At 44.1% G+C, this 27084-nt stretch overlaps 1 protein-coding gene across 1 annotated transcript in view; it reads right to left on the bottom strand.

The window, feature by feature from the left end:
* Zyg11b (zyg-11 family member B, cell cycle regulator) overlaps positions 1 to 19045 on the bottom strand; it is a 51642-nt gene extending 32597 nt beyond the window's left edge. Inside the window, exons 1-2 of the mRNA XM_032900749.1 lie at positions 18834 to 19045; positions 28 to 193 (exon numbers count right to left, since the gene is read on the bottom strand). Coding sequence (XP_032756640.1) covers positions 28 to 193; positions 18834 to 18863 — 196 coding nt within the window. The 5' untranslated portion in view covers positions 18864 to 19045. The remainder of the gene's footprint in view (positions 1 to 27; positions 194 to 18833) is intronic.
* Positions 19046 to 27084: the final 8039 nt, after the last annotated feature.

Below are 27084 nucleotides of genomic sequence, written 5' to 3'. Positions count from 1 at the left end.
TTGTCTCTTTCATCTCTTATCATTTACCATGAAGAGCTATGGTCTGAAGAAGTCGATCAGCCACCTCCTGTGGAAATACTCCCGGTTCCTGCAGACACAGGGTTCCATCTTGTCTTGCTGAACAGAACTTCTCAAGGTTGGTGGTCAGGAAACTCAAGCAGATGTCAAGTAAGGAATAGGGAGATGCTTCCTCCTTGGAATGCAGGAAGAAACATAAAATGAACAGATTAGTTTCCAGAAAAGCAGAGACGAAGGTACTCATTTACTCATTCACATGTGCTGCCTAGAGACAGACAGGGAACACTGTGATCTCAGAGATCCACCTGCTTCTGTGTTTGGAGGACTAAGTTAAAGTTGAGCTCCGCCAGGTGCAGCCACAGAGACAAAATTCTTAAACTATTGATTTTTACATCTGAATCCTTCTCTGCTGGCCAGTCGTAGAGCAACCTGACAAACTTTTTTCTTAATTAGTGACTGATGAGAGGGCCCAGCCCATTGTGGGTGGTGCCATCCCTGGGCTGGTGGTTCTGGGTTCTATGAGGAACAAGGCTGAGCAAGCCAAAGGGAGTCCGCCAGGAAGCAGCACCCCTCTACATCAGCTCCTGTCTCCAGGTTCCTGCCCTGTTTGGGTTCCTGCCCTGACTTCCTTCAACATGAACAGCAAACTGAAGTGTAAGCCAAATAAACCCTTTCCTTCCCAACTTGCTTCTTGGTCATGATGTTTTGTTGTAACAATAGTAAGCCTAGCTTAGACACCTTCCAAAATGTAATCTTACTTTACTTTTCAACTTAATTTCCTACAAAGTTTTCACTCAAATCTGATATGATCGAGTTGTACGTAAAATAATCTGAGTCAAGCAGGACGGCTCACACCTGCAAACCCAGCATCTGAGAGGCAGAAGCAAAGACCATCCGAGTTCAACAGTAAACCTGATTCCAGAAAACAAAACTGAACAAAATGGAGCCAATGTGATGTGCATGCTTGAAATCCCATCAAGGGAGGCAAGGGCAAGAAAAACCAGGAATTCAGGGTCATCCTCTGCTACATAGTCAGAAGCCAGTCTGGACTACATGAGGTTCTGTTTCAAACAAACAAAAACAAAAAAGGGAATTTAGTACCTGTGTTACATTTCAACAAAACCAAAAGTGCATTTATTTAAGTTTGTTTTGTGAGGTTTTTGTTTGTTACTTGAGGCAGAGTCTCATGTATCTTAGACTTTAAACTCCTGATCTTCCTACCACTACAGATGAGTGCCATCAGTCTAGGGTAAAAATAATAATAAAAAGTTTAACCAAGTTATTCTCGTCTGAAAAAAATCAGAATACTTTAGTAACAGAAATAAACTCTTTTTTTTTTCCCACATGGAAAGGTTTAATGAAAGAAAAAGGGTAGAGGAGAGGAAAGGTCGGCCAGGGGGTAAGGGGAGAAGGGGTAAGGAAGGGGGGGAAGGGAGAAGGGGAAGGGAGAAGGGGAAGGGGAAAAGGGAAGGGGAAAGGGGGGAAGGGGAAAGGGGGAAGGGGAAGGGGAAGGGAATGGGAAAGGGGAATGGGGAAGGGGGAAAGAGAGAGAGAAGCGGGCACTCTCTCAGAACAAAAACAAGGGGGGGAAAGCGGAGTCAGAAATAAATTCTTAAAATGTTCCCAATAATAATATTAAAATATAAGTACAGTTATCCATCTATTAGGTACTTTCTGTTCAATTGTGCCATTTTATAATAATTAACCATTTTTCCTTTATTCCTCACCCTCACTTTAAAAACCTTTTCAGAGTATTTATTCTATATGTATGTAAGTATGTTTTGTATTCCCTTGTGTGTATGACATGGTGTGTAGACAGAAGTCAGAAGACAATTTGCTGGAAACATCAGGTATTAGAAGTAGTGAAACTGCTCTAATTCCTCAGTGGCAGACCTGGTGACATCAGAACCTCTAGGTAATGAGGTCTATGTTTTTGTCAAGTGCAAGAAGCACCCTTTAGGGATGATACTCAACACTGTCTTAAAAGGAGCAAAGCGCATTCAGATCCTTTGGTTCCCTTGCTACAAGACCCTGAAGAAGCAAGCAGTAAGACATAACACAGCTTACTAATGAGGAGCACCTTCCCCACAGGTACTGGAGCTGGCTAGTTAGACCGGGCTGGACGAGACTTGAACTGTAATCAAATCATACTAGGCAATTCAACCAGCTATCCTGACTTCAGCTGCACATCCATCTGTGCAGGACAGGATAACAGTGACACTTAAGATGCTGCTGTCAGGATGAGGTGAGCTGCTTAAGAGCCTGACACAAGCCAATCAGTAACTAGCCTTCCCCAGAGTAATACAAGCCCAAATCTCAGACACATAAGACAACAGTTTCACCTGGCAGAGGTGATGCTCTTCAATCCCAGCACTCGGGAGGCTGAGGCAGGCAGATTGAGTTCAAGGCTAGCCAGAGCCACACAGAGACCTTGTCTCAAAAGACAAAACAACAACCAAAGTCATCAGATTATTTTTTTAAGATTTATGTATTTATTACATAAATTATTACAGCTGTCCAGACACACTAGAAAAGGACAGCAAATCCCATTACAGATGGTTGTGAGCCACCATATGGTTGCTGGGATTTGAACTCAGGACCTCTGGAAGAGAAATCTGTGCTCTTAACCACTGAGTCATCTCAAAAGTCCAAGACATCAGGGTCTTACAGGTAATTTCTCAGGATAAAATCCACATTAGTACTAAAAATGTGTTTCCTATTATAATTTCACTTGTTGGTATAAAAATATACTGCAACAGAGGTGGGCAGCTTATTTTAGTACACGATTCCAGATTTGAGTACATCACAGAAGGTAAATCAAGTCGTCAGGAGCTTCAACTACCCACACCATCTTCACAGAACGGAGAGAAACGAGCACATCCATGCTTGCCCAGATGCCCTTCTCCACCCTTGCATAGCCAGGACCCACTTTCAGGCTCAGCCTTCCCAAACCAATTAAGGCAACCCAGACAGCCCCCCAAGACAAGCCTGATATAGACAATCTCTCACTGAAATTCTTCCTGGGTGATTTTAGGTTGTGTCAAATTGACAACTAAATTTTCGCCAGGAGCGCAGGTCCTTTAGAGTTGCTGGCTTTATGTAGTGGTCTCACCTCTAACTCTTCTGAGTAAGTTCAAGATGTCTTCTCCTACTTGAAAGGTCCCCAAGGTTAACAAGTCCTTCAAAAGACAACAGAAGCACTCCTAGTGCCCCTTTCCCATGCACCTCAAAGACTTTGCTGTTGTGTTTTGTATTGTTTTTAAGTACTTTTATAGTCTGGGCACGATGACTCATGCCTTCAATTCTAGCAGGCAGGAGGCAGAGGCAGACAGGTGAGTGTGAGGCCAGCCTGGTCTACAGAACAAGTTCCAGTACAGCCAAGGCTACACGAAGAAGCCCTGTCTCAAAAACGCACATCCCAAGTCTTTTTACTACATTTTTATTTAATTACTATGTATGGTGCATATGCCGAAGTGCACACACAGTTAGAACCTTCTGTCTTAGTCACTGTCCTACTGCAGTAAAGAGATACATGACCAAGGCCACTCTTAAAAAAGAAAGCATTTAATCGGAGGTTTGCTTACAGTTTCAGAGGTTAGTCCATTATCATCAGAATGGGGAACATGGGGGCATAAAGAACAACTTTATTATAGAGATTATTAATTTATTATTTTATAGACTAGATCTCACTATATTAACACAAGCCTAGGGGCCAGAAAGATGGCTCAGCAGGTAAAGGTGCTTGCCACAAAGTCTGATAATCTGAGTTTGATCCCTGGAAGCCAAGTGGTAGGAGAGAGCCAACTCCTGTCACAATGTACTCTGACCTCCATATTCCTGTTTACATTTAAATAAATAAATGTAAAAAAAAAATCAGTTTTTTAACCTTTAATTTTTTGCAAGTTTCCTTTTCTTACGTTTGTCTTTGTGTGTGTTGTCTGCATATGTGACATGTATGCTTCATGTCCACTGAGACAGAAGAAAGTACTGGATCCCCTAGAATGAATTACAGGTGATGAGCCACCACGTAGGTACTAGGAACTGAACCTGGGTCCTCCACAGGGGTAGCTAGTGCTTAACTGCTAAGCCATCTCTCTCTCTAGTCCTAAGAGTTCACTTTTCAAGTATGTCTGTATATATATATGTATTCATTTATTTACTCATTTATTTATTTAGAAAAAGTGTGTCTGTGTATAGAGTGAGATAGTGTGTGTGTGTGTGTGTGTGTGTGTGTGTGTGTGTGTGTGTTTTTCCAGAAAGTATATTGAAATATTGAAGCTTGAGTTCTGGGAGTTGTGAGCCACCTGACATGGATGCTAGAAACCAAACTGTTGTCCCTGTTGTCCTCTGTAAGAGCAGTAAGTGCTCTTAACCTCTGGACCTTCTTTCTAGCACATGTACACAGGTGTTCTTGCCTTTTTTTTTAAGATTTATTTTATTTTTATTGACATACATGTCAGTATGAATATATCAAGTGTTCATGGATACCCAAGGAAGTCAGAGGACTGACTATTTGATCTAAAATTACAGGCAACTGCCAGCAGCCTGATGTGAGTGTTGGAAACTCGGTCCTCTATACTCCTATCCCCTCTGAGCCATTTCTTCAACCTACACTTCATTTAATAATAATAGAAAGAATTGGCCTGGAACACTCTATGAGCTCAAGCTGCCCTCAGTGTCAACCTTCCTGCTCAGTTTCCGAGTCCTGTAGGTATGTATCATTACATCTGGCTGTGAAATATACTTTCATTAACATCTTTTTGAAGGACTCAGTAATATCTTGGACTTGGGACTCCAGATGTCTGAATTAAAATGCCATTTACAAAATTATGTAAATTTATTAGGCAATGAATTTATTAGAACTTAGTTTTCCTGTACTTCAATCCATGACCTAAAAAATGCAGAAAATAACAACACCTACCCCCATGGGACTGTTGTCAGAATAACTACACTCTAACGCAGAACTCTTGAAGTAGTGCCAGCACGCTAACCGCTGAGTCAATGCTAACGCTTATTATAGAATGTAAGTTCCACCAGAAAGAAAAATGTTCTGTTCACTGATACAGTCATAAGCCTAAAATAACACCTACTGCATCACAGCCACAATGGGCATTAAACAGGCGAGCTGTCCAGCACAAATGTACTTCACTCCTTGACAAAAGAGACAACAACGTACCAAGAGGGAAATATTAAGTCACAGGGTTAGACCTGAAATGAAAGAATGGACCTGAGGCACAGACAAGCAGCACCTCAGTACACACAGACCCACTTGACTCCTAACCACCCTACTGCCCAAGAAAGCACCTCTAGGGGTACTGATTTTTGCTTCTCCTGCACTGCCAGGGATTGCACAGCACAGTGTCACTACCCCACTATTATCTTCTACCATTGAACCCACCAACTCAGACTTCTAGAAACAAGCATCTGAGACCAGGTGTAATCAAACCCCTCCACTCTACCCCTTTCTGACATCTAACAAGTGAGGAAAGTCAATAAGGTTGTCTCAAGGACACAGATGGTATCATCCTCCAGGATACAGGTATTAGGGGCCGGAGAGATGGCGCTAGCTACTCTTCCAAAGGACCCAGGTTCAATTCCCAGCATCTACATGGCAGCTCACAACTGTAACTCAGTTCCAGGGAATCCAACACCATCACGTGACACGCATGCAGGGAAACCACCAGTTAAAAAAAAATACAGGTATGATGAGCTACTGGACAAATGGGGGAATTGTTCCTGGTTTTGTGCTGAAGCTCAGACCCAGGTCTTTTGATTGCTTGTTTGTTTGAGATGGATCTCACTATGTACACCAGGTGGACTTGAACTCAGAGAGATCCCCTGCCTCTGCCTCTCTTGAGGTAAATAAGGAAGGAAAGAAAGTGAAAGAGAATAACATTAAATAGGCTTTAAGAGGCTAGAGAGCTAAAAAAAAAAAAAAGTGTTTAGCCAGAAGTTCAAGATCATATTTAATAAATTGAAGCCAATTCAGGCACCAGAAGATTCTGTTCATCTATGCCTTACCCCCAAAATATTTTCCATAAAGTGGACGTAAAGACAAGAAAAAAGAAAAATATTTTTATATAAAACTAAAAAGAATTTTTTCTAGAGGGCTACTCCTACAAATTACAGATAAATAACTTGCAAATATTTATATGGAGGGGACTGGCTTTATAATTCTTCCAAAAGTCATGTGGCTTTCTCCCCCACTCTCCCTGTGCTAGGTCAAAGTACCAACAAGTTAGCAAAGGAAACTTATCTGATCTAGTACTCCTTATCATCCCACACTTCCCTCAGGAGTTTGACTTTCCTCTTCCTCCCTCACAACTCACATAGTGAACATCAGTGTATGCGATCCTCTACAAGTCATCCACATTTGTTCACTCAACACGTTTCTACTGACTCATGTACTAAGTGCTTATCACACAGAGCTGAAGAAAGACATTACAGTCCTCATTCGCAAACATCCCCATTCGCAAACAGTTCACTACTTGGAGACAGCCAGGTTCGTTAGCATGGCACCATAAAATCACTGCTACAGTGAAGTGGGAACCTAAGGGCTCTTTGGAAAGTCAGTTGTGTTAGCTGCTGTTTTGCTGGGGCAAACATGTGAAGGAGTGTTGTCCTGAAGTGGACACAGGTGAAAGACTAGGACAGACTCGTGAAGGAATGTTTCACTGAACAGACACAGGAGAGAGGATGTTCTGCTAAAGCAAGCACGTGAAAGGACGCGTGATGAAAGATTCTTTGCTATTGGCACGCATGTATTGGTCCACCTTATATTGTGTGGCTGGGCTCTATTTGTCCGTACTCCACAGAAACGCACCAAGAAACTTCTGGCGGTGTGCTGCAGTTTCTTGCTGCTTCTGCAGACTCAGGCTGATTGGCAGAGTGATGTCCGCTGAGACAGACGCACGTGCTGAGGCACGACCCAGAGGACACATGATGTATAAGTAGGACTTGCTTGGCTTGTTTATAGAGCTAGCTTACGGTGCTTATGGGTCTTGAGTCTTCAGGGGTCTTCACTTCCCTGACAAAGAATTTCTACTGTCCCTCCAGGTCCCTCGTGGTGACCAGAGCCAAGGCTGAGGCCTGGCTGTCGCTGCTAGGATGTCCCACTGCTGCTGATTTGTGTTGCTATCCCGACTATACAGCACTGGGCTGCTGTGTATCTGGGAAGTGTGTGCAAGTGGATCGAGCTGCCCCTGCTGACCTGTGAACTGAACTGCCAATTTCCAGACAACACAGACAGGAGTTGCTCCAAAGAACCTTTCTAAACAGGTCCACCACCACCACCACCACCATCCCTCCTGCCCCTGCCCCCATATCCCTTCTTTCCTACCCCCTCTTCTGGGTGGTGGGCTAAAAGGGAGGTTAAAGTGTTTAGGAACCATCATTAAAAATAGGTTTTGAAAAAAATTAAAGTTACACTACAAGGGGTTGGGGATTTAGCTCAGTGGTAGAGTGCTTGCCTAGCAAGCGCAAGGCCCTGGGTTTGGTCCCCAGCTCCAAAAAAAAAGAAAAAAAAAAAAAGTTACACTACAATGTGGAAGGGAACAAGCCATTGTAACTAAGGATTTCACAGTGGAAGTAAGGCTTAAGGGGATACCTGACAGTTTAATATTAACAACTGGAACATCATTCTAGATTTAAAAAAAAAAATAGTAAATTTTAGGAGTAGAACTTAGAGGCAAAGAACTAGAGTCCAGCGTCGTGTTACCACGCACAATACTTTATTCAACTATTTGTTGAATCCTACCACACATGAAACACTATCAAACACAAAGTTATTCCTTTATAAACCCACTGCTGCCCATGTAAACATATCACATCCTAACTTGTGCAATACAATGTGTGGTTGCAAAAGTCATGAGACCAAACTAGCAAGACCTACCCATAGGTTTCATGTGGATCAGAGGAGTACACAAATGTACATGTATCCTCCCTCTGCTACAATATCAGTACTTGGGAGGTGAAGGGAGGAGGACCAGGAATTCGTCTGTCCTTGGTTACATAAAGAGTTCAAGTCCAGCCTGGACTATCTGAGACCTCGCCTCCAGAGAGTAGTGGGGAAGGGATTGGAGATACTAGCAAGATGGCTGAGCAAGTCTTTAAAGACACTTGCTGTGTAAGACTGAAATCAGAGTTGGATCCCTAGAGCTCACATAAAGGTAGATGGAGGGAACTGACTTCATGAAGTTGTCCCCTGACCTCCACGTCCAGACTGCACCATATATGTAACCTATTAATAGTAAATGAAATAAAAAGTTTTAAAGAAAATGTAGAGAACCAAGAGTCATTCAACAACATTTCTCACTTCCTACTAGCTTTTCTTCCTACTCACGATGAAGCAGATTCAGTGTCATGTTTCTTGAAGGTTTTCAGTGCCAAAAGATACAAATTATTGGGATCTACTGTCTCAGATAAAACAGGAAGACCAACAACAAAATCTGAGCAGGAAAGACAACATTCTCATTCTTATTTCTTTTTTCACGTTTTGTGGGTTCTAGAAATCCAAACTGGCCCTCTTGCTTACATGCCAGGTGTTTTCATGACTAAGCTTTCCCCAATCTTTCTCTCTTTCTACCTTCTCATTTTTTGTAAGATAATTTGGACAAGCCTGACAGTCTTCTTCACAATTAGTATAAAAGATAAAAGTTTCAGTGCCAGCACAGCTTGTCAAGGAAACATTTGTGTGTGTGTGTGTGTGTGTGTGTGTGTGTGTGTGTGTGTGTGTGTGTGTGTGTCTGAACAGAGGTTGACATCTAGTGTCTTCCTTGATCCCTCGTCATCTTATGTTTTGAGACAGGGTTCTCACTAAGCCTAAGAAACATCAACTTGCAGGTTGGGTAGTGGTGGCGCACACCTTTAATCCCAGTGTGTGGGAAGCAGAGGCAGGTGGATCTCTAAGTTCAAAGCCAGCCTGGTCTACAGAGTGACTTCCAGGACAGCGAGGGCTATTACCCAGAGAAACGCCACCTTGAAAAACAAAAACAAAAACACAACACAACAAACAGCCATTAACTTGCTAGACTGGCTGGCCAATAAGCGCCAGGGGATCTGCCCCCTTCCTCCCATGGGCACCAGGATTACAGCCCAGAGAACCACGCCCAGCTATTCACATGGGTGCTTCGAAGTGCATGAACTCAAGCCCCTATGCTTACACAACAGACCCTTTACTCACTGAGCCATCTTCCCAGTTGTCCTTCCAAGTGCTTCATGAAAGGTATTTATCAGCATAAAGCAATGGCCATGAAATCCTTTGGAAAAAGGTGCTGTTCTTAAAGGCAGGGCTTCACTACATATCCCTGGCTATCCTGGATCTCTCTATTGTAGACCAAGGACTCAAACTCATCAACATCTGCCTGCCTCTGCATCCCTAGCACTGGATGAAAGGTGTGCTACCACACCTACCAAACCTTTGGGTTTTGTTGTTTAGGGGGGAAGGTATGCACGCACCATACGGCTTCTTAAGTGCTAGGAAATCTAACTCAAAATGTCCTACATGTTAGGTTAGGCAGGCACTCCTCCAGCTAACCCACATCAGCCTATTATTATTGTTGCGTATGTCTGCATGGTGTATGGAGTGGGGGGATGCATGTGCCATGTTGCCTGTGCAGAAGTCACAGGACAACTTTGGAGTCAGTCTCCCCTTTCCCCTTTGCATGGGTCCCTGGGATCAAACACAGACTGCCAGGCTTGCACAGCAGATGCCTTGACCAGCTAAGTCATCTTACCAGACAGTGTCGTTGTTGTTCTTAGAAAAAGTTCTTACTATGTAGCCCTGGCTTGCCTGGAACTCCCCAGGCAAATCCCAGGGACTGGACTGAGGTTATCAGGCTCAGTGGCAAGTACCCTCACTTAACGAATCCTCTCACCTTCCCTCTTTCTTAGAAATCTTTTTTTCCCCTTTTATTAAGTTTTTATTCAATAATCCATTTTTTTAAAATTCCACTTAAAAAGTCCTCCACCTTAATATTATTTTTTTATTTTTTTATTTTATTTTATTTTATTTTTTTGGTTCTTTTTTTCAGAGTTGGGGACCGAACCCAGGGCCTTGCGCTTCCTAGGCAAGCGCTCTACTGCTGAGCTAAATCCCCAACCCCTATTATTTTTTTTAAAAAAAAGGTCTCTCACTGAATCTGGAGTCCACTGCAGACAGATGAAAGTCCTGGTGATCCTCCTCCCTCTGTTTCCCCAGCAGCGGGAGGACAGGAGCCACGGTGGCCAGCTTTTCAGATGGGTGCTGGGGCTCAAGACTGAGTGAGCCCTCATGCTCACATGCTAAGTAAGTACTCATCAAATGAGCCATCTCCCAGCCACCATCTGGTTTTTGCTGTTTTGTTTTTTATTTAGATTTATTAATTTTATGTGTTTTATTTGCATGAATGTGTGTGCACCACAAGCACTCCTGCTGCTTTCAGAGGTCAGAAGAGGCCATAGGATCCCCTGGAACTGGAGTTCAGTTAGTTGTGAACCACCATGTGGGTGCTGGGAATCGAACCTAGGTGCTCTGTGAGAACAACAACTGTTCTTAACCAATGCGCCATCTCTCCAGGCCAAGTTTTGTTTTTGTAAGATAAGGTCTCCTGTGGCACCACCATGCTGGCCTTCTCCAACTCCCCATGTCATTGGTCTTGAACTCCTGATCCTCAGCCTCCTAATCCTGTGATTACAGGTCCTGCCATGTCCAGCTCTGCCCTGTCTTATAACAAGGCATTTACATGTATGTGACAAGGTCTAGATCTAACTGCATTTCATACTTCGAAGCCTTAGGAAAGTATTATTTATTCAGAAGGTGCCAAAGATGTGTTCTTGAGACTCGATAATAACCTTAAACATTGTTAGGTGGGCATGACAGCACGTGCCTCTGATCCTAACACTGGAGACAAACAGACGGAGCTCTGGGTCTGTGCGCCAGCCTGTCTACATTCTCAGCTCTAGGCCAGCCAAAGGGATAGTGAGTCTTTTCCCCTACCACCCCCCAAAAAAAAAGAGAAAAAGAGGGGTCAACGGTTAAGAGCAATGACTTCCAGGTCCTGAGTTCAATTCCCAGCAACCGCATGGTGGCTCACAACCATCTGTAATGGGATCTGATGCCCTCTTCTGGTGTCTGAAGACAACTATAGTGTACTTATATAAATAAAATAAATTAAAAAAAAAGAAAGAAAGAAAGAAAAAGAAAGAAAGAAAGAAAAGGAAAGAAAAGAAAAGGGAAGTGTATTTGGTCCCAGGCAATAGCCCAGTGGTTAAGAGTACTTGCTGTTTCTCTAAAGACCTGAGTTTGACTCCTAGCACCTATACTGAGCAGCTTACAACCACCTGTAACTGTAGCTCCGGGAATATGCACACCTTCTTCTGACCTCTGCAGGCACCTATCCACACCCTGCTACTCTACTCCAAGTAAAGATAAATAAATAAATGATTTAGAAGAACACTGCTGGGTTGGGTGGAGGAGGAGGTCACCTTCATCTTAGTACTTGGGAGTCAGTGGCAGGTAGATAGATGTCTGTGTTCCAGGGCAGCCAAGACCAAAAGAACATTGTTAAAGTTATCCTTAGCTTCCCTATACATAAGTGTAATTTTTCTGTGCATTTTTACAGGATGACTAATACTTCATATAATCTATACTCAGCTATTATAGGACAATAAAGGTGTTATCAGCAATCCATGAGACAGGAGTATGGCTCAGAGGTAGAACAAAGTTGAGTTTAACATTCAATGCTACAAAACATTTTTGTATTCCTGCCTGCCTCTGCCTCAAAGAGTGCTGAGGTTAAAAGTGTGTACCAATGGGTCTGGCTACCAAAAAACAATCTTTAAAAGCAAACAAAATGTAATAAAGTTAGGAAACGCTAATACTTTAATTCATGACTTTTGCAAGAACGCTAATAAACACCGATTTTTTTAAAGATTTATTTATTTATTATATATGAGTCCACTGTAGCTGTTTTCAGACACACCAGAAGAAGCCATCAGAGGGGTTGGGGATTTAGCTCAGTGGTAGAGCACTTGCCTAGCAAGCGCAAGGCCCTGGGTTCGGTCCCCAGCTCCGGAAAAAAAAAAAAAGAAAAAAGAAAAAAAGAAAAGAAGCCATCAGATCTCATTACAGATGGTTGTGAGCCACCATGTGGTTACTGGGATTTGAACTCAGGATCTCTGGAAGAGCAGTCAGTGCTCTTAACCACCGAGCCATCTCTCCAGCCCTAAATACAGAATTCTACTAAATGTATCATTAGTTGTTTTGTGGTCCTGGAGAGTCTAACGCCAGGCCTTGCACATGCTGACCAAGTGCTCTTCGAGTGAGTGACACTCCAAACCTTAATTTTTTTGAGACATGGCTTTCACTATGTAGTCCAGGCTGACTCAAGATCCTCTTGTTCCTTCCAAATACTGGAATTAGTGGTATACTATTTTTAATAATTTAATAAACACCTAAAGGCAGTTTATAAGAAACTAAGAATTAGTAAGGAAAATTCCAATCTGCAATCTGCCCTCACTGATGCCACAGTAAGGTAACTACAGAAAATACACTTAGCCAAAGAGTGGTATACTAGGTCCTTGCAATTATTTTTCTTACAAGCTTTCCTCCGATTTAAATCACTAAGTAAAGGCACTTGCTGAAAGACAACCTTTGTCCCTAAGGACCTGAGTTCAATCCCCAAGCTCCACTGGTGGGAGGAAAGGACTACTATAAGTTGTCACTTGACCTCCAGACATATACTCAACACATGAATAGACAATATCATTTAAAAATAAGTAATTTTAAATAAGTCGCTATTATAACATGGTGACAGTGAGAGTTTACACATTTATTGCCTCAACTGAACAATAGCTATTCGAATGTAACACTACTCCACAGTCTTTCCACCTGGGTACAGCAGTGGCTGCACCTGTGGTCTCAGCACTTGAGAGAGAGTGAGGCAGAGATCTCCTGATCTACCATTTCTAGTCCAGCCTGGACAATACAGCAAGAGCCCATCTCTCAAAGGTAGCAAACAGCATCAAGGTGTTTAAGATAGCAGGGAACTTAACATGGCTCAAGGTCTGCTCATCTGATCACAGGTTCCATCTAGCACACCCTCAATGCCAAACTCAGTTTCTAGAACACATCCTACCTAGCCTACATGCTACCGTTAGTGACTTTTGTTATTCTGTTTTGCTTTTTGAGGGAGAGACCTCAAGAGTGACCAAGCATGACTCTGAGCTCCTGATCCTCCACTGTCATCTGAGACTAAGGCATGTACCAATCCCCAGCTCCTCCCCTTATTAGTCTCTCTTGCCCCTTCCCACAAATCCCCTTCCTCCTCCTAATAGCCCCTCTTCTGTTTTCATACCAGGGAAGGACAGGACCCATGAGCCTCTGCCTTCTCCATGACAGAGTCCTGATTAGCTCAATCTTGAATAGACCTCGTAACTCAAGTAATCAGAGCTAGCATGAGCTTAGGAACACAGCAGCTGTGTCTCTACCCTCTTGATGTTCAGCATTTCTCGTCCTCGTGCCAGAACTACCTGACAAAAGCAACTCAAGGAAAGGATTTATTCTGGCTCGAAGTTCATCCATTCCTCCATGGTGAGAGCGGCATGCCAGCGAAAGTGAGGCGGTTGGTTACATCCCACCCGTCCCACCAGCAGTTAGACAGCAAAGGGCTAAGGCGTGAGCCAGGCCCAGCTACTACTCAAAAGGCCTACCCTGTGGCAATGTACTCCCCAGGTCAGTTAACTTCAAACAAGAGCATGTGGAAGACATTTCACATTCGAGCTATTATATTATTGTTTCTAACTTATTTTAAATTATGTGCATCCATCTGGGAATATGTGGATGTGAGTGCGGGTGCCTAGAGCAGCCAGAGGCCAGAAGAGGGCATCACAGCCCCTGGAGCTGGAGTTACAGGAGATTGTGAGCCAGAAGACGTGGATACTGAGGACCAAACCCTGGAGCAGCATCAAAAGCACTCTGAACCCTTAAGTGATTTCTTCCCAGTATCCTTTAAGGAACTATTGTACTTTTAGTTTTGTTTGGCCCTCCCTCCACTCTCTCTATTCCCCCTGTCCATATCTCTCCCTCCTCCTTCTCCCAATATCCCCTCTGTGGTTTTTTTTTTTTTCTTTTTTTCGGAGCTGGGGACCGAACCCAGGGCTAAATCCCCAACCCCTCCCCTCTGTTTTTAGGTTCATTTTTATTTCTAATTACGTATGTCAGTGTGAGTATGTGCATGTAAATGCTGGTGTCTGTAGAGACCAGAGGTATTCCCTGGAGCTGGGGTTACAGTAGCTGTGAGTCACCCGATACAGGTTCTGGGCATTGAACTTGGGTCCACTGGAAGAACATCAAGTGTTCTTCAACATTCTATTCGGAGTGGTTTTTGTTTGTGAGACAGGGGCTTTCTTTGTAGTCCTGACTGCCCTGGCACTCTATATGTAGACCAGGCTGGCTTTGAACTGGCAGAGATCCTCCTGCCTCTACCTCCTGATTAAAGGGATGCTCCACTGCACCCATTTTGTTGTTGTGGTTGTTTTCTGGTTTTGATTTGTTTGTTTGTTTTTTTTTGGAGGGGGGGCTTTTTTTTGGTCTTGTTTTTTTTTTGTTTGTTTTGTTTTTAAGATTTATTTATTTTTTTATGTATACAAGTACACTGTAGCTGTCTTCAGACACACCAGAAGAGGGCATCGGATCCCTTTACAGATGGTTGTGAGCCACCATGTGGTTGCTGGGATTTGGACTCATGACCTCTGGAAGAGCAGTCGGGTGCTCTTAACCGCTGAGCCATCTCTCCAGCCCCAAGTCTTGTTATTTTTTTGAGATATGGTTTTACTGTGTAGCCTTCTCTGTCCTGGAACTCTCTGTAGTACAGGCTGGCCTTGAACTCAGAGATCCGCCTTCATCACTGTTGTATACCTGAAGATGAGACAGACTCTAACCAATAATAACTGCTAGAAATAAAAAAAAGAAACCTTATGTATTGTGTGATCTGCTGACAGGATGGGTGTGACCCAGGAGTTGTTGTTACTGTTCTTCATCTTTTGAGGAGTAGGCAGGACCATCAGGATTTCCCTGAATTTCTTGGAAGGAAAGTCAAGTGTACATGTGGTTCCTCCTAACTATACTGTGTCTTTGCAACAGAACTCTTCAAATGTAATTCCTCAAGACTCCACTTGAAACAAGGGTCCTCTCCAAAGCCACCACTGACTACCATATTCCACGATGCTACCTTGTCTTTCACAGCACATGTTTAAGTATGCTAAAACTGTTCACAGTTAAAACTATACTACATACATAGAGATAAGAGAAGGCAGGGACCACACCTGCTTTGTCCATATTCCCTGTGCAAACACAGTCAGATGGCACTCCAGGAACACTGTTGGATAAGTGGAAGGTCAGGGCTGCATGTTAAATCTCAAGTATCAGTCTTATAAGAGTTCTTGAGAGAAACGCCAACTCTCAGGCTCAACCCCAAATGTAATAGATCAAGATCTGCAGTAGGCAGCCAAGCAAGTCCTCCCTGATTCACAGTAAACTTTGAGAACCTCTGCCTTAAATATATCAAGTATTCAAAATGCACCATAACACTTGAAAATGTATAATACAAAGCTTTGTAACAATCATCCGATTATTTACTAAGTATATTAAACTACTGCAAGAAAAACAAAACGCTGGAGAGATGGCTCAGTGGTTAAGAGCACTGACTGGGGGTTGGGATTTAGCTCAGTGGTAGAGCGCTTGCCTAGCAAGCACAAGGCCCTGGGTTCGGTCCCCAGCTCCGGAAAAAAAGAAAAAAAGAAAAAAAAAAAAAAAAAGAGGCCCCACGGAAGAGCCTTCCTCCTCCGTCCCAGGGGATACAGGGAAAACATGCCATCTATGAACCAGGGCAAAAATTCCCTCTAGACACTGGGCATGGTGGCGCATGCCAGCACTCGGGAGGCTTGTGGCAGGAAGACACCCTTCAGTCGGAGCCCAGCCAGTCCCACATGACAAGGTAGAGCTATGTAACAAGACTGTCTTAAACCAAAACGGGGAACTCAGAATGCCTGTGCTGACAGACTCCTTGCCTAACATGCACAAGGGTCTGGGTTCAATATACAACTCTACATAAACCAGGCATTGTGGCACATACCTAAAATCTCAGCACTAGAGAGGCTGAGGCAGTGGATCAGGAGTTCGAGATTGTCCTCCACTATCTACACTGTGAGTTTTAAACCAGCCTACACTGAGGCTCTGCTGTAGGGAAGAAAGGAGGAGCTAGGGAAATAAGAGTATAAACGCCTCCCTTGAGAGCACAAGGGTCCTCCGTACACACAGAAGAGCTCAGCACAGCAATGTGCGCCTGTAACCCAGGTGCTGGGAGGCAGGGACAGGCAGGTCCCTGGGGCTCACTGACCAGGCCAGTCTAGTCAAATGGGCAAGCTTCAGATCCAGTAAAGGATCCCGTCTCAAAAAACTACACAAATAAGGGGAGTTGGAGAGATGGCTCAGCTGTTAAAGCACACTTGTTGCTCTTTCAAAGACCAAGGCTCAGTTCCCAATACCCAAATAATGGCTTACAGCCATGCATAACTCCAGTTCCAAGGGACCTGCCACCCTCTTCTGACTCCACAGGCACCAGTCACACGTGTAGTACACATCATATACACGGGCAAGTCACTCATACATATCTTTTAAAAATCCAAAATATTAAAAACAACTCTGGCCTCCACACGCATGCATACACACACATGAGCACATATGTCCATCTCTATACACACTCTCAAAGGAAGAAAATAGACAATATATGTGCTGGTCCTTGTCCCTGGGTTGTCTCTGCTCCAAAGCTCATAAAGTTTGTGATGAGCTAGACAACTGATGGTGTCTTGTTACAGCAACCTAGTGGACTAAGACAATTCCTTTCTCACCACATCCTATTTCTTCCATCCTTCCAGGTAGTAAACATGTAATCCTTCACTACAAATCATTTCCCCCAGAAACAGTCTCTCTTGTAGCCCTGGATCTTCTAGAACTCTCTAGAGCAGGCTGACCCCAAGGATCCAGCTATCTCTGCCTCCCCAGTGGTGGGACTGAAGGAGCACCCAACTTTTCACAACATATCTTTCACACTTGAGATGAAGTCTTCCTTCCTTCCCAAATGGCCCATCATTCAGGCCCAGCTCAAATGATGCTTTGAATCCCAGTCCTCTTTCTATACTCATTCAGTCGGTGGAAAGGCCAAAAGTCTAACAGCCTGGAACCTTCTCCAGCAAGATGGCCCTCTAGTCTGGAGTCATCACTACATCTTACTCTACTCCTTTCTGCACCAAAAGATGCTTCAGCTCGCCCTGAGTAGACTGCCGGGTACCTCACATTTCAGTGAGAGACTGCATTTGTCAGGTAAGGAAATGAGATCTAAATCAAATCATCCAAGTGTCTACTTGTCCTGGGCACTGGGACTAAAGGGAATTAAGGAAGGCCCAGTTGTTTCCTGACTCTAACGTGGGAAGGAGCAGATCAGCACACAGTGAGAGCCTGAGAGCTGAAATCACTGGGGAAGACAATAGAGGAGAGGCAGAGTCCATGAGGGAGGGAGGGAAGAAGTGAATGAAGGAGGGAGGGTTTCCCAGTTAAATAACCAGATAGTAAGTTACCTTCCTAAAAACCAGATAGAGGGAAATACAACCTAGGAAACTATGATTAGCAGGAAGTCTTTTTGACTAGAATGTATTATTCCTCCCAGAGATCAAAATTTAGCCAATTGTATATGATGGAACAATGCTTTCAATATATACACTACAAAACACGGGTAACTCACTTCAAAAGAGGGCTGTAGTCACAGCCATTTTGAAGCAGAGGAAAATTTGCAAAGAAAGGGTCTCTCCAAGAGAGGGCAGAAAGGGCAAAACAAATACAACCTTTAGATGGAAGGTATTCGAAGGACTGTCACAATCTGACTGCCAACCTGATATTCAGACCTCAAATGCCCTTGGTCTCTGCCTAACAAAAAACAAATCATGTGTTCTGAGCAACAACTGTCAAGCCTGCAAACTACAAGAGATTTTTAATTTCCCAAACAGTAACTCCACATGAAAATGCATTCAAAATAAAAATTTCACAACCTTTTTCGCTATTTCTGTCAAAAGGCCTGATGATGGCAAAAGGCTTCAAGATGTACTCTATAACACACCTCACTCCGGTTTTTGCAATGACACTAGGTAGTAACGCTTCCAGACTATTCTTCCATACCGCCAATCTCCCCTCACTTCCCCACTCCAAAACAGAAAGGGAAAAGAAAGACTACTAATCTGTATGTGCCCGCCCAACAGCTCCCGGAAAGCAATTGCCTTCAAATTGCTCCTGCTTAGTTAGCCCCCTGAAGCCTGCAGAAGGAAATGGGGACAGATGTGTGAGCCGGCGACGGAGGACATCCGACGACCGACAGAGGAAATGCGGATGGTCGAGAACCAAGGGGAAGAGGGGGCGCCGGAGACAGAAGGGTAAAGGGGATCGAGGAGGGAAAGGAAGCAAAGTGTGAGAACGAAAAGTGGGGGGGTGGGAAGAGATTAACGACCATAGAGGAGAAAGGTAAAATGGTTGAGGAGAAAGGGGAGGGTTAAGGACAGGGAGGGGGGACGAGGAGAATGCGAAGGAGGCTGTCACCGGGGGACAAAAGGGTGTCACCGGAGAGAAGGGAGATTAAGGGATGTCTCCTAAAGGTGTTTGCTCCAGCTGGTGGATGGGAAACGCAAGCCGGAGGAGGCAGAGGCCAAGGGTGCTGGAAGAAGAGTGAGACGGCTGCCCGGCGGTAGCCCGGGGGGAGGGGGGAGGAGGGGGACAGGCCGCGCTAGCTTACCATGGCTGTGTGGGCCTGGTCCTCCGGCATGCAGCCTCGGTCCTGCGTGTGGTTGCCGGCCGAGCCCGAGCCCGCCGCTAAGATCAGCCGGCGCGGGGGCTCCAGGTGGCTCGGGTCAGGCAGCGGCTCCGGGCTGGGCCCAGGCCTCGGCCTCGCTCTTCTGAACTACAGCAGCCGCTGCGGCAGCCTGACCGAAACTCAGACTCCGCCTCGCTCGCCGCGACTGCTGCGCCCCGCCTCCCCCCACGCGAGGTCCCGCCCCTCTCTCGCCGAGCCTACCGCGCCCTGCCCCCTAGAAGTCCCGCCCCTCTCCCCGTGCCTGCCTTGCCCCGCCTCCCGGTGATCCCACCCCCTTCAGACTCCGCCCCTTCTCAGCGTAAACTCCCTTTCCCGAACACCAACCCTTAAAGGGGCCAACGCCCTCTCACAGGGATTTGCTTTTTTTCTGCTTTGGAAGAGATTTAAACCTAACCTCCAGGAGACTGCCGTGGTTACCCTCATTCTTCAAATTTTAACTTCTGATTCATAGTCATTAATTTTTGTTGTCATCGTTCTTAGTGATTTCAGCATTCTGTTATATGATTTTGTTTTGTTGTTTTGTTTTGTTTTTTTGAGACAGGGTCCCTCTATATAGCATATAGGCCCGCCACTGAGTCACATCCCAATATTCACTTCCTTTCTCTATCTCCTCTCTTTTTTTTTCTTTTTTTTTTCCTTTTTTTCGAGCTGGGGACCGAACAGGGCCTTGGCGCTTGCTAGGCAAGCGCTCTACCACTGAGCTAAATCCCCAACCCCTCTTTTTCCTTTTTTTTTTTTTTTTTTTTTTGTTTTTTTTCGAGCTGGGGACCGAACCCAGGGCCTTGCGCTTCCTAGGTAAGCGCTCTCGCTGAACTAAATCCCAGCCCCCTTACTATCAAAAGCACTCCAGGGACTGGAAGATGGCTCTGCAGTTAAGAGCACTGGCTGCTCTTCAGAGGACCCAGGTTCAGTTCTCATCACCCACACGGAGGCTCAAAACCATAACTGACACCCTCTGGGGATCTGACACCCTCTTCTGGACTCTGAAGGCACCATGCATGCATCTGACACATAGGCAAAACACTCACACACATAAAATAAATTAAAACATGTAAATTTAAAGCTCCGAGCCTGAACCTGCAGTGAAGCCACAGCTTGGGGGAAACCCCAAAGCACACTGTGGGACTGAATGCCTCTCCTTCCTTTGATCTTATGTTCCAACGCTGCTTGGCTACACTGTACTTTTCCACCCTCTAGATAGCTACTTCAAGTCTTTCTTCCCAGGCCTCCAATACTTCCTTCCTCGTGCTCGTTTACCTAGTCATTTTTGCTTTCAAATCACTGACAACTTAAATGGACAAAAGAGAACATCCATGTAAGTTTTTATCACTGACAGTGACTTCCAGACCTCCTGAAATTCCACTTCTATACTTTTTTTCCTCTCTGTAGCGCAGGCTAGCCTTGAATTCACTATGAAGTCCAGGCTTGCTTCAACTTTCCCATTTCTCCGCTGTGGTGGTCCCCCACAGACTCCTGTGTTTGAACGCTTGGCCCACAGAGGATGGCGATATTAGGAAGTGTAGCCTTGCTAGAGAAAGTATGTCACTGTTTGTCCAGAGCACACCTTCTGGAGACCTAAGCCCCTGGCCTCTTGCCACTTGGCCACCTTCCATTTTTAATACAGGGCAGCATTAAGTACTAGTATAGCTATTGCCAAACAGGCACTTCAGAAGGCTGCCACTCGATTGCTTTCACCTCCTGTGTGGTCCTGGGAATTAACCACAAGGCTTTGCACATGCTGTGCAAGTGTTCTCCTCTTGGGCAACATCCCCACTGCTCAGACGCTGCTGCTCTTGCAAAACTGAGTGTCTATGCCCATATTCTTTCTCACCGTCCCTTGGCAAGCACTGTGCTACCTTTTGTTGAGGTTGCTGCAGTGCTGGATATTAAGTCGATGGCCTCATATGTGCTATGCAAGCTCTCTACCTGAGACACACCCAAAACCCGCATAGACCTAATTTTTTAATCTCTGCGAATTTGATTACTCTAGGGTGGAGGTTTGGTCTGTTGCTGTGTATGGTAAAGGTTTAGTTTCCTAGGAGTGAATGCTCACATTTGGCAGCTTTTGTTGTGCAAAACTTGCTCCTTCACTTAAAGCTATCGGTTAATTAAAAACGGTACAGCCAATCACTGGAGGGATTAGAGGTAGGCAGATTTTGAGTTATCTGGCGGATGGTTGCAGAGAGAGAGAGAGAGAGAGAGAGAGAGAGAGAGAGAGAGAGAGAGAGAAAGGAGGAGGGGGAGGAGGAAGAGGGGGAGGAGGAGGAAGAGGGGGAGGAGGAAGAAGAGGAGAGGGGGAGGAAGAGGAGGAGGAGGAGGAGGAAGAAGGGGAGGAGGAAGAGGAGAAGCTAACATGGGAAGAGATGGAATATGAGCTCATGGCCAAGAGAAACAGCAAGTAACTGGGGTACACTACTAGGGAAGTAGCCAGGCCAGCAATTAGAAAAGTACATTAGAGGTTACTCCCTGTAATTGTCAAAACCAAATTAAATAACCATAGTCTGAGTCCCACTCATTCATAAGTTAGACAAGGATAAGTTTAAATTAGTTGAACTGGACAGGCGCAGCGTGTGTGTGTGTGTGTGTGTGTGTGTGTGTGTGTGTGTGTGTGTGTGTGTGTGCAGGGATTAAGTCCCAAGCAGGTCAATCGTGCTAGGCAAGTGCTCCGCCACTGAGCATGTCCAGCCAATATGATGATGATGATTTGTTTTGTTGGGTCTCACTATGTACACTATGTAGCACTGGCTGGCCTGGAGTTCACTATAAAGCAAAGCGGGCCTCTAACTCACAGAGATCCATCTTCTTTTGTACCAAAAATGAAATTAAAATTGTGTATCGCTACACTCTGTTTCTTCTTTATATAAAAGGTGTGTGCAGGTTCACATGCACATGTAGAAGCCAGAGGTTAATATAAGGTGTCTTCCTTTATTGTGCGCCGGCGTGTGCGTGTGTGTGTGTGTGTGTGTGTGTGTGTGTGTGTGTGTGTACATATATGTGTGCCAATGTAAGGTTCAAAGTGAGCCTTAACTACCAGGAGAACCCCCAAATGAGACATGAGAACAGAGTTCGATGCAAACTCAAGAAGTTTATTTTTTCCGGCACATCAGGGTCGACCTTTAATCAGACCCTGGTAGCAAGTGATTAGAAGGCAACCCCAAATGGCTAGAACAAGCAGTTTTTATATTTTTAGGGGTATAGGTTAAATCAGCAAGGTTACAGTTTAAACTTATTGGCTAAGCATATTGACCTTTGAATCTATTGACTAGCAAGCATAGGACATGCATTTGAACTCTATCTGGGACCAGAGGGTCAGATGACTATCAGTACCTTCTGTGGTTTTTCAAGAATGTCCCTGCTCCTCCCAAGAACTGTGGGTAGAGAATGGAACTTGGCCTAGCCTTGACCTGAGGTGGGAAGCTGGTACTTGGCCTGATCTTGACCTGAGGCAATGGGTGTAAGGCTGGCAAAAGTCCCTAGGATCCTTCACAGGAACCCCATAACCTACTTCCTTTCAACCAGATCAAGATTCTTTGGTTCTTTTTTTTTTTTTTTTTTTTTTTCGGAGCTGGGGACCAAACCCAGGGCCTTGTGCTTCCCTAGGCAAGCGCTCTACCACTGATAAATCCCCAACCCCAGACCAAGATTCTTAATAGCTCTTACACTTCAGTAAGAACTACGGTCCTTCACCATGGAGCATGCATGGAAGTCAGACAATATCCTTTGGCAGCTGGCTTCTTTCATCACATGGAACCCAGGGATCAAACTCAGGCCAGCACACTTAGAAGCAGGGCAAGCACCCCACCACTGATTTTACCATCCCTATCTCTCCTCTCTCAGCTTGGTTGGGGGTCCTGAGGAAGGGGTGTTTGGGAGCAGCAAAAGAACGTCTCAAAGTCAAATTGTGGGTACAAGCTGGCAGCCTTGTAGTCTACTCCAGATGACTCCCTACGCAGTTCTCTGTAGATAGCTTGTCTGTAGCCTGCTTGAGATAGCTCTCTACTGAGACACCTCTCTCTTGCTAGAAAAAAAAAATTCTAAAAGTTCTCTTGATAGCTCATGGGTTTTCTGGCCAAAATCAGAAATGCTGCTATTAAAAAAAAAAAAAGTTCTTGGATTTTCTAGAAAAGAGTCTAAAAGAGCTATGTTAGCTCTCTAAGTAATTCTGGGGTCCAACCACAGTCAGAAATCCAGTTAAAAAAATTCCAAAAGAGCTATGAAAAATTCTAAAAGAGATGTGTTCACTCTTCATGGGTTTTCTAACCAAAATCAGAAATCCAGTTTTTAAAAAAAAAATCTTAAAGAGCTATGTTCTTTCTCTAGAGCTCTCTAGACAGTTTAGCTCTTGCTAGAAAACATTCTGGAAAAAAAGAACTATCAATTTCTGCTAGCTCCTTTCATGCAGACTAAAAGTACAGTTCTTTTATTTGCATATCAATTCAGTCTTTTACTCCAGGTTCCCTCTTGACCATCCCATAAGACCTTAGCCCCTTGACTCTTAGGAAAAGGACAGCGACAGCAAGTGCATTTTTTTCTCTAAGCATTGCAAATGAATTCAGAGATCTGCCTGTCTTTGTAAACACAGACAATAACCTAGCTGGGAGAGATTCCATCCTGAGATTACCACTCCAACCATGCCTAAACCTAAATTCAAACTGTCCCAGGCTGATCTTGAACTCAGAAATCTGTCTGTTTTTGTATCTTTTTTACAAACTGGCTCATAGTGTAGCTGCCTCTGTTTTTTTAGGTCTGTGAAGCTCCTTATACAATTTATATCACATCTTTATATTTTGCATAGTTGAGAAATTATATATTTTTGAACTCATGTTTACAGAGCTCTTTCCCACAGCCTTAAGGGCCCTCCTGAAGTTCTCAGCCTTTTCCATTTTGCTGAGACATTAGACACAGCCTTGCATCCTGGACTCCAGCTGTCTCTGATTATCATGAAGTAATTAACCTTGGAAATATGTATATACAAGCCTCACACACAGAAACTGTCAACACTCGGGGAGGACCACACCCTGCTGGCTGTGTTCCAGAGGCAGGAAACCATATCACACCATCCCCTTCCACATGGCCAAGCAGTACTCGGTAGACCACTTAGCAAGTTCTAGGCCAACCTAGGCTATAAAAAGCCAAGACTTTATCTCAAAAAATAAATAAATAAATAAAAACAAGGCCAAGTATGGTGGCACGCTCCTTTAATTCCAGCATTTAGGAGGCAGAAACAGTGGGATCCTTGTGAATTCCAGGGTAGCCTATAAGTTCTAGACCAGCTGGGGCTACACAGTAAGTCTAAAAAGCTGGGCAGTGATGGCACAGGTCTTTAGAGGCAGAAGAAACAAGCGGATCTGAGTTCAAAGCTAGCCTGGTCTACAGAGCTAGAAACCCCCAAAAAAAAACAAACCAAAAAATCAAGCAACAATTGTAAGATTCAAACTTAAGGACAATGGCCACCTTAGGCAAATACCAGGTGGAATTTAGGATAATACCCTGTTCCAGGAAATGAGCTACCGGCCCTTAGCAGGGATCCTTCACCAAACCCTCTGCATTCCAAAGATATTTCCCCACCAAGGGCTCCCACCAATGAATTCAAAGGACAATAGGCGGCCACCAATGAATTCAAAAAGGTAATAGGCCCCACCAATGAGAAATAACCAACTCATGCTGTAACTTAAAGCCTATACCTGAAACAGTATAAGAGTGTGGACTTTGTTCTTCAGGGTCACCCCAGTGCACTGGATCATTAAACCTCTTGCTTGGGGTTGGGGATTTAGCTCAGTGGTAGAGCGCTTGCCTAGCAACCGCAAAGCCCTGGGTTGGTCCCCAGCTCTGAAAAAAAAAAAAAAAAAAAAAAGAGAGTCTGGGGCTGGAGAGATGGCTCAGCGGTTAAGAGCACCTGACTACTCTTCCAGAGGTCCTGAGTTCAATTCCCAGCAACCACATGGTGGCTCACAACCATCTGTAAAGAGATCCGATGCCCTCTTCTGGTGTATCTGAAGACAGCTACAGTGTACTTATATATAATAAATAAATAAATCTTAAAAAAAAACCTCTTGCTTATTGCATCAATCTCCATCTCCATGTTTTCGTGAGTAGGACCTTCTGGACGTAGGGCTGATCGGGTCCTACACAATAATCTTGTCTAAAAACAAAAAGTGGAGCATGGAGCTAAAGTTGATGTGTAGTCAGTAAAACAAATTAGGAAGTCCAAAAATATAACCAATATACATGGTAATATAACATCAAGATAGAATATCAACTGGGCATGGTGGCTCATTCCTTTAATCTCAGCATTGAGGATGCAGAGGCAGGCCGATCTCTGTGAGTTTGAGACCAGTCTAGTCTACAAAACAAGTCCTGGACAGCCAGGGCTGTTACAAAGAGAAAACTTGTCTTGAAAAAAAAAAAAACCAAACAAACGAAGATATAATATCAAATCAATAAGAAAAAGAAAGGGTGAGATTGTATTTGGTGTTACCATAAGTTATTAGCTACTTGGGGTTGGGATTTAGCTCAGTGGTAGAGCGCTTGCCTAGAAGCACAAGGCCCTGGGTTGGGTCCCCAGCTCTGAAAAAAGAACCAAAAAAAAAAAAAAAAAAAAAAAAAAAGTTTAGCTACTTGGGGTTGGGGATTTAGCTCAGTGGTAGAGCGCTTGCCTAGGAAGCACAAGGCCCTGGGTTCGGTCCCCAGCTCTGAAAAAAAGAACCAAAAAAAAAAAAAAAAGAAGAAGAAGAAGTTAGCTACTTAGAAAATTTTTGATACAAATCTACACCACATACTATGCAGCAGGATAAACCGAAATGTGAACAAAGAAATGAAGTAAAAAAAAAATTGGGAGAAATGTTTCATAATTTCAACATGAAGAAAGTACTTTTAAATAGAAAACAAAAGCTAATGCCATTCAGAAAGAGATGGAGAGACAGCTCATGGGTTAAGAGCTCAGACTGCAGCTATAGAGGACCTGAGTTCCCAGCACAACTCTGAGGCAGCTCACAAATGCCTGTATCACCTGCACTTGTGCATGCCTGCACACAATATACATAGTTAAAAATAAAATAAATCTTAATTAAAAAACAAAGGCCATAAAGGAAAAGATTGATACATTTAGAATTGGGCTGGAGAGATGGCTCAGAGGTTAAGAGCACTGACTGCTCTTCCAGAGGTCCTGAGTTCAATTCTCAGCAACCACATGGTGGCTTACAACCATCTGTGATGGGATCTGATGTCCTCTTGTGGTGTGTCTGAAGACAGCGACAGTGTATTCATATAAATAAAATAAGTAAATCTTAAAAAAGAAAGAAAGAAAAGCAATAGTAGAAATCAGAAAGAAATATACTGTTGAGATTGGTGTTGAGGACTGGTAAAATTCAGCAGGAAAGCATACTTGCCTCTTAAGTTTGATGACCTGAGTCTGATCCAGTTTGATCCTAGAGACCCACATGTTGGAAGGAGAAAACTGACTCCCCCAAGTCATTCTCTGACTTCTGTATATATACATAAATGAATAAATGTAAATATTTTTAAAAGATTGACAGCAGGTCACATGAAGGAAGTTACTCGAGAGGCCTGATTATTGTTTGGGGTTTCATTTTATATGGTTCAAAAGAAGGAAGCCTTTGGTTGCTAAAGGGTACAGCATAGATCGTTCTCTTTTTTGACTGTGTAAGTCTTTGCTTACTGTGCATGGACATTCCCATAATGCATCTGATTTTAATTATAGGCAATGGAAGATTCTCCATGAAGTTCACTCAGAGGACAGTTTGCCTTATTGTACTTGCACCAAAACTAATTCAGTCTGGCCCATGCCCTAATCCCAGCACGCAGGAAGCAGGAGCAAGTGAATCTCTCTGAGTTCCAGGCCAGACTAATCTACATAGTGAATTCCAGGCTAGTCAGAGTTACATAGTGAGGCTTTGCTTCAAAATATCATTACCACCACCACCACCACCACCACCACCACCACCACCACCATCCAGGCTGATTGCACCTCAGTCCCCAGATCTACAGTATGATCAAATTGTGAGTATGTCTGATGGTTGTCAGGAGGAGGAGGGGTGGGGAGGAGAAGGAGCTTATCTCATTGTTTAGAGTGTGTTGAATGGGACTTGTTACAGGAGGGGGTCCTAGGTTGCCAATGGGTTTGCTAGGTGAGTTGTTAGAACTGAAGTGTGTG

The sequence above is a fragment of the Rattus rattus genome, chromosome 1 (genome assembly GCF_011064425.1).
Source record: "Rattus rattus isolate New Zealand chromosome 1, Rrattus_CSIRO_v1, whole genome shotgun sequence".
Classification (NCBI taxonomy): Eukaryota; Metazoa; Chordata; class Mammalia; order Rodentia; family Muridae; genus Rattus; species Rattus rattus.
The sequence above is the reverse complement of the archived record's forward strand: the minus strand, read 5'-3'. Positions and strand labels throughout refer to the sequence as shown.